This window comes from Leguminivora glycinivorella, chromosome 6, assembly GCF_023078275.1.
Source record: "Leguminivora glycinivorella isolate SPB_JAAS2020 chromosome 6, LegGlyc_1.1, whole genome shotgun sequence".
Taxonomy (NCBI): Eukaryota; Metazoa; Arthropoda; class Insecta; order Lepidoptera; family Tortricidae; genus Leguminivora; species Leguminivora glycinivorella.
The window spans coordinates 15,580,590-15,588,384 of record NC_062976.1 but is presented as its reverse complement, the minus strand read 5'-3'; the positions used below and the strand labels follow the sequence as shown (position 1 = coordinate 15,588,384).

The following is a 7,795-nucleotide window of genomic DNA, read 5'->3' as shown; positions in this document are numbered from 1 at the left end:
TGAAGTTGTTCTGCTATTGTTTCTCTGTTTGTTTTTACTTGGAAATTATTCCAAGTGATTGTAAACTTTGAAATTGTGTCTCTGTTTGATTGTGCGGGGACAATATCGTCGTACAGTTGAACTTAGACCTATGGTGGAATTGCTTTACCGTCAGTTGTGGGGTTATTTTAGTGTTCTATTTATAGTGTAGTGTTACATTTAAATTAATGTGTATAGTGAAGTTTTCTGTGCTTTGTTTCATGAGTGCCGTCAAGCAATACAAAGACTGGGTCGATGTATGGCTGGTGCTTGGAGATAAGTCTGTGTTTGGTTTTGTAGGGAGTAATTCTTGCAAAACTAAGCTTAGATTATGGCACGTAAAGGAAACTTCACTCGTTTGTTTAGTTGGTCAGTAAAATTGAATTTAGTAATTTTCTATGGGGTTATTTTGTGAAAGTTATAAGCCAGATCATTGTTTGTGACAGACTGTTGTCCGGCTAAGCGCTTTATACCTTGCGGCTGTTAAACATAAGGCGTTTAGGGGTCTTTTTGTTCCAAGTGGAGGCTTGGGCGTCTTTATTTACTTACAAAAGGCGTACTTTCTCACCGGTCTCAAAGAGTCCAACTGTTAGATGGAAGTGAGGACTTTCACGATTGACGAAAGACATTAGGAGTAATCCTTGCTCACTGAAGTCGGCAGTATTTGAGGCTGGGGTCCTATATATATTTATATTTATTTACTCGGTGCTCTAGTCCATGCTGGCGTTGGTCGCTGGGGATTTCGGTTGTGATCGATCCACATCTACACCGTGTCCAATAAGTTTGAATACAGCACAAAAAGCCAATAAAACAAAATGAACAAATAGTTACTACATTATTATTATATTTTATGAATGGCACTCTTATTTACTACATTCACAACAAATGTTTTGGAATAACTCCAGCATTAACTTGTTTACCAGCCTCAAACGCTTCTCAAACGGATCACACGCGGCACGCACCGTTTTCTTCACATTTCATCCCAAATACTCTCGATAACCTTTTTGAAATGATCTAGGTTTATGATTTTATAAAAATTTAGTCTTCAAAGCATGTATGACCATACAAAATAGTCTAATACGCCTAAACCTGGAGGCCTGGGTGGCCACTCATGTTTCGGATAAAAAACTGCCAAATTAGTCTGAAACTACGCTAGAATACCATTTGCCGAATGTGCTGGAGGTGCGTCTTGTTGGGACACATGATACTCATTCCCAAGCATCCTTTTTAACTTTAAGGCATTTTTTTCTCCAAAACCTTGGTTTTAAAGAAAAAAACGTTGATTTTAACGCTTTTATCTGTAAGTACTGAAGGTAGTTTACCTCGCTTACATACTGCATCCCACACCTGGGCCGATGGTGAGCTCTGGAACCTAGGCACATTTTTCTAGTTGCCCGGAACGTTATCTATCCTCGGTACCCATAATAGTTTATTTTGGACACGTGGCGTCTGTTTTATCACATACAGATTCTCCTTATAAAAAATAACTCGTCACCTGCGTGCCGAGCAAGTATTTTGTTGGCACTTTACCTCTTTGTTTTTCTTAGACACTTCGGAAATTTCATGTACTTTGTGCTTGTATTTTATTAAGAGGAATATACTCTTTAGTTTAAATAAGAATTTGATGGCCTGTGATCCCTATATCTTTAGAACTGAGGTAAAATGTGAGTATTCGGACTTATTGGACACGGTGTAAGTAAAGTTGATCGCAGCTGGGTCTCTCATGTGGCTGGTACTGGTGTGTCCTAGAATACTGGATATATACACGGATAGGGTGATCTACTCTCTGCTACCCTAGCCCGCGGGCAAGAGCAGAGGGGGGGATCAGAACACAAGCCTATAGGTTGCCTATCTCAGCTTCGCTGGCTGAACTGTACAGTTCTAGTAGGGATACACTTGTACATATTCTGAACACAAGATCTATGGTAAGTGAGGGTCTGTGTTTCAGATATGTTAGAGTAGGAAAAACAATAGGATTAGGGTAGAGTCACACACTATTTCTATGAAAGTAGAGTTCTTTTATGATTGGTCTTGGAATATAATTGGTCAACGTGTATTGTGGAGAAATAATTTAACTACTACTATTTATATGGTTTAAATGGACTTTAAATGTGGTGTTTACTATCTTAAAATATGTGGTAAAACTGGTAATTTATAAAATCTCTTATTACTTAATTTTTTTGAGTGAAATTAATAATTGTGGTAGCAATTTCTGATCTTTCGGTGTGACTGCGAGACGCTTGGTGTTGCTAACTAGTTTTTCAAGGTAAATTCTATCAAGTTGGTTAGGGAAACAAACTATACTTTGGAATAAAAAGCATAGGTTTGTTATAGGGCCCAGTGGCATGCGAGCGCCGTCCACTGATGGAAAGTCAAAAGCTTTGAAAAGTTAGTAGACTTGCTTAGTTCTTATAAAAGTTAGCGACTGCTCGGTGTTTCGATAAAACATTAGAAAGATCGAGAAGTTATGGTCTATTAGCAGTATTGGGGAAAGGGGGGTTTAGCTAGGGAAAAGAAACAAATAAAAAAGGGGGTTAGTTCGTAGATAGATAGCCCTTCAGGCTTACTTGCTTAGGATCCTGATAAAGTGGTTTGATCAGGTCAATCGAAGGGTTCTACTTATTTACGCTAGACGATCACAAGGCCATTTCATAACAACATACTTACTAGTTATCTTCATTTGCACATAATTATTAATACGGAGATTATTTGGCTGGTTCTTTAATGTATTGCATAAACCTATCCATATGCATGTCATATTTTAATCACATATGAACCGGGAAAGTTCAGCTGCCAGTACGTACAGCAAGAAGGTTATTAGCCGAATAAAATCACTGATTTATTGACATTTTATGCATTTCAGCTACACTTATCTGTCTACATTGGTGTAAAAGAGATGACTATTGATTTGTTTACTAGTTTTGATTACAGGGCCTGTAAACGTATTGTCTTGTGTAAATGTTGGCGTAATTGTGTATGTGTGCTAACGGTCCCGAGAATTAGAACGGTAATGTTCTTGATGGCGGCTTCCATGCTTATATGAGTTCGTTGGTAGTAGGTTAGTAAATTATTGGAATCGTATTGGTTTGCGAGCACTTTGCTTCGCGAAGTTAAATGAGTGCGGCGGCGACGCATCGGTAATTGATAATCGTTCACAAACAAACCGAATGTAGACTGTGATATGAAGACCTTTGACCTTTTGTGGAATTTTGGGATGTTAGGTTTTATCAAAGATATATGTAACTGCGTATAGACGGATAAAATCTAATAAAAAACGTACCTAACTCAAAACCATAATGAAAAAGGTACGGTGGCCAAGATGGCGTTACACCTTTGGGGAACGCTCGGCTAGATGGCGCTAATAAAATAATTGTCAAAACTGAGGTTCAAAAGTTTTAAGCCTGTGTCGAGAGATGGCAGTCTATGCACTGTGATTTTACTTTGACAGTAAGGCCCCATTTAGACGGTACGAGAACTCGCATAGGAGTTTTAGTATATTCCGGTATTTGATGACTGTGCAAGATTGTACATGTAATTGTAGCCCGCAATGTAACTAAAATCAGGTCTAACTCTCTATAATACTCAATCCTCTTTGGTTTATTTACAAACGAAACTGAACAAGTTAGACACGTTTCTTTTATATTTCAGTATCCTGAGTGTCACGAAGAATTACATTGTGAGTGATACTTGATTTTTACAATGGTTCATTTTCAGATATACAATTGAATTATATATGAACTTACCTTTCGTCCGCCTCCACCGCCGCCGCCGCCGCCGCCTCCTCGCATCACGGGCGGGGGCGGCGCAGGCGCGGGCGGCATGCACAGACTCTCCGTCCTCTTCGGCTGGTACGGCGACGGTGATATATCTTGCCCCAACGTTCGTTTCCTCATAAGCGACTCTTCGAATGGAGTCTCCCTCGATATGGAGCCGCGGCCCGAAGCCAAGTGGCCGTTGCCGGCCGCCGGCGTGGCCGCCCGGGACGCGGGCCGCGACGCCGGCGCGGGCGGCTGCGGCGCCGCCGAGCCGCCTCGCGAGTCGCGCGGGGGCGCGCTCGCTTCCACTGAAGGCTGCCGCGATCGACGCCCGTAACGATCTACGCTCGAATCTCTACTCGGTGGTCTTTTATAATGGTCGAAGTAGTCGATAGACGTTCGACCCGCCTGCCGCAGGTCTCGAGGTCCGTTGGTCGCGTCTTCCATAGGGGCCGTCGCTTGCCTGTACATCTGTTGATCGGTGCCCGCTTGCCGGTACATTGAGCCCTCTCTTTGTTGTCTATGGTCGAGAGGCTGCTGGTACCCTTGAGGTTCCGTGGATTGATGGTACTGCATATGGTCTCCCCCTAGACGATCGTGTAGTCCTTCTGAATGTACGGTGCCGGTTCTGAGCTCGGTACGTCCGTAACTGCCGCCACCTCCGTCGCCGTACGTGGCTTCTTGGCCACTTTGAGTGGGCTGACCTAGGACGCTTTGCCGTCTAATTCCTTGTCCCTGAGTGGAGTTCCAATCCTGTGGGCCGGCCCTCTGATTGAGGTTTAGAGCCGGTCTCATCGCCGAAGAAAATCTACGCGGTTGATTACTAAATTGTTGACTACTTTGATCTATACCCGGTGGTTGTTGAACGGCGTCTTGTCGGTTTAGTACTCGGTAAGGCGGTCCTGACTGTGCACTCGGGCCGTAGCCACTAATTTGGTCACTTTGTCCATACTGTGGTCCTTGTGATTGCGTGTTCGGCCAATGATCCTGATCAGAATAATAATTTGTCCTATTGTCCGTATTATAATTGGAATTATTTGTGAGTCTTGGATCTAATGACTGAACTGGTTTATTCGGGAACTGTGTAGATGGCCGTCTCGGGGGCACTCCATAAGGAGCATTATTTGTTTGAGGAATCTGTGAATGCATCGGAGGGATATGATTTGGAATGCTCTTTCCTTCCAAGATCTTTTCAGATTCTTGTGAAACAGGTGTCGTGACCTGTGAGTCATAATGTTTTTGTCTATATTTATCTCTTAATCCTATTCTGTCCAATCCAGGATGCTTAAAATCTGGGGCGAACTGCTTTGCAGTCATTTGTGCTAAATCACAGTCTTCTTTTGCTTGGTCTGCCGATTCATCGGCTTGTTCAGCTTTGCCTCGAGCTGTGGCGGTTCTGTAATACAAGTAAAAGGTTGTAATAAAATAACCAAAACTTAACCGGTATGCCAAATTAAGCTTAGTCAATAAAAAAAAATGTTGACTATTTTTTTTTACTTTTTTGCCTTGTGTTCTAGCATCCAATTAAAAAGCCGAGGGCTAATTATAGTTAAGTATGCCCAATAAAAACACAGCACCATAATAAAATCTACATATTTGGGATATAAGTTCTGCGTGTTAATACGGCGAACAAATTGAATAAGTTCTTCTATTTTAAGTGTATCATAAGTAATATATTGTCGGCCACGCGTGGGTGAATCGGGATAAATCAATATGACGCAAAAATTATATTAAAGGGATTACACACCTGGATATCGCAATGTCAGCTTTCTGCAATGCAATTTTGGAAGCGCGCTGCGCCGCGGTGACGGCCGACTCCACTCGCTCCCGGAACTTCGCCGAGCGCATGAGGAACATGTGACGGCGCTTCTGACTGGTTATTAGCACGTTGTTCTTGTATTTGCCCTGTTCCTGGGTGCCGTCGCGGAACGTCGTGACGCCGTAGCCGTTCTTCTTGTTGGCTAACCACTCGCCCTCGTAACGGAGCCCGTCACTACGCTCGCTCACTCCGAATGCATTGCGTTTGTCGTTCTTCCATTCGCCCATGTACGTTTCTGTGACACCAGCTTCCAAATGTTCGTCCTGAAACGATACATAAAAAAACTCACTTTACATTTTGATTCTATCTTAGCTGATAAGCAATGGAAACATGTCCGGATAATGGTATCGTAAGCAAGTCGGTGCGGGATTTGAATTCAAAAATCTGTTGAGTAAATAACTCGTAGCGCATGTCGTTGCACAAAGTAGATAATTAGTTTCATGGTGATGCAAGGGGGAGATGCATCAAAAGGAGGTCAATGGATGCATTTAAATATATATCTCTGTATCAAGTCACCTTTTTAAAGTTCCATTGCTGTGACTTTCGTGGAAGCTTATTAATATAATTTTATTATCTTGATTAAATATATATTTCTCCACACGTATTGAAAGCGAGAGACATACATGTGCGTAGACAAGCGGCCAATATTTCGCGTTCCATTGTATATCGCAGTCATCTTTCTCTACTACTATTCCGTATTAGTGCGACAGCGGGAGATAACAATGGTTGGCATCTTGTCTAGGTACGTATTCTGAATCTGAAATCAAATGAACACCTGCGTATTTAAGCCCGCGTATCACGTGCTCCCACCATGCGTGAATGGTAGTATAGCGTGTATTATGTAAGCTAAGCGTGGTAAATAAGCAAATAAAGTACCTCAACGAGGAAACTAGCATTCGAGTCAGTGTGCAGCGAGCCGTGGGTCATGGCGGAGTGGGTGCTGTCGACAGAGGAGACCCACGATGAGGCCGAGCCCCCGGAGCCGCCCGACCGCACCGAGCTGGTGCCTCGCTTGTCCAACTCGCCCGCGCTTCGCTGCTTACGCAACTTCTGTAATAGACACGTACACATTTCGGTCATAATGTTGGTACGGGAGTTACCATGCCATGCAAGGACCAAAGATAAGGTATTTTACCTAACCATATAACCGGATTTTTTACTAAACACATATAATAATTATGTACTTATACACCTTTCTCAAGAATTACTATATGAAGGTAAACATTTTATGAAAATGCTTTCAGTAGTTAAGATATAAAGGGGAATTTGTTTTATGGCATGTGGTTATGTATCGCCTGTCACCGTACCCATCAAGTTTGAAAAACACTAAGGTGCACCGGCAATTTCGACCGGAAGATTAGAGTGTCGTATGTGTAAATTCAGTGGACACATATGGCACTCGAATTAATAGAGTAGTAAACCATGGAAAATATTTCGATTAGTTGAATTGATCCCCAGTCGAAATTGGCCCTGTGCACCTTTTAGTAAAGATTATCAATTTGTTGAATCATCGAATACGTCAAAATCTTACTCTATATTCACTTTAAAACGAGGTTGCAACGTAGTCACATGACTAAGTATATAAAATGAAACGATGCGTAAATGATACATCTTAAACGGGATGAATGAGACACGGCGGATGGACTGAATCAGCACGGAATGCATAAGAGTAAACATGGTTTCAATGGAATTCTGTATTTTTAGTAGTAAGAGAATTTCAGTCAACTCGCCGAATGAGGTCAACGCTATTGTATACGCAGTCTAAAGCTATAGTAGCAGATTTTTATCAAGAAAGTTTTTAATAAAATCGAATTGATTTTATTGGTAGGTAGTACATAGGTACTAAACATTGCTTTTACCTAGGGATATTTCATAAATAATAAGTAAAAAGATCAGGAGATACAGACAATTGAACTAGATAATTTTCCATCCATACTAATATTATAAATGGGAAACTGTGTGTGTCTGTTTGTTTGTCCGTCTTTGGAGACAAAACGGAGCGACGAATTGGCGTGGTTATTTAAGTGGAGACAGTTGAAAGGATGGAGAGTGACATAGGCTACTTTTTGTCTCTTTCTAAGGCGAGCGAACCCGCGGACAAAAGCTAGTAAATAATTAAAATTAAATACACCTACTTAAAAAGCGTAGGTGCATTATAACTTGCTGAATGCCAAATTCAGGTTATCCGTTTCGCAATTTAAAA

The 7,795-nt window shown here is 41.7% G+C and overlaps 2 protein-coding genes across 3 annotated transcripts in view; both read right to left on the bottom strand.

Moving 5' to 3' along the window:
* Positions 1-2,943: 2,943 nt before the first annotated feature.
* LOC125227025 (junctophilin-3-like) lies at positions 2,944-5,630 on the bottom strand. The gene is made up of 3 exons (XM_048131217.1): positions 5,521-5,630; positions 3,762-5,169; positions 2,944-2,952 (listed from the first exon to the last, which is right to left on the bottom strand). The coding sequence occupies exons 1-3, from the start codon at positions 5,628-5,630 to the stop codon at positions 2,944-2,946; spliced, it is 1,527 nt and encodes a 508-aa protein (XP_047987174.1).
* LOC125226895 (uncharacterized protein DKFZp434B061-like) overlaps positions 5,628-7,795 on the bottom strand; it is a 41,396-nt gene continuing 39,228 nt past the window's right edge. Inside the window, exons 4-5 of one of the 2 annotated variants that reach the window (XM_048131062.1) lie at positions 6,469-6,642; positions 5,725-5,855 (exon numbers count right to left, since the gene is read on the bottom strand). In XM_048131062.1, the coding sequence (XP_047987019.1) occupies positions 6,516-6,642 (127 nt within the window). In that variant the 3' untranslated portion in view covers positions 5,725-5,855; positions 6,469-6,515. Of the gene's footprint in view, positions 5,856-6,468; positions 6,643-7,795 lie in introns of both variants that reach the window. The other variant, XM_048131063.1, reaches the window with a different exon arrangement.

Bases quoted from the DNA above. Each gene is read 5' to 3' on its own strand.
- LOC125227025 (XM_048131217.1), bottom strand. From the start codon at position 5,630: ATGTTCCTCATGCGCTCGGCGAAGTTCCGGGAGCGAGTGGAGTCGGCC. The intron at 5,170-5,520 runs GTGTGTAATCCC...CTTGTATTACAG, and splicing joins GCTGACATTGCGATATCCAG to AACCGCCACAGCTCGAGGCA.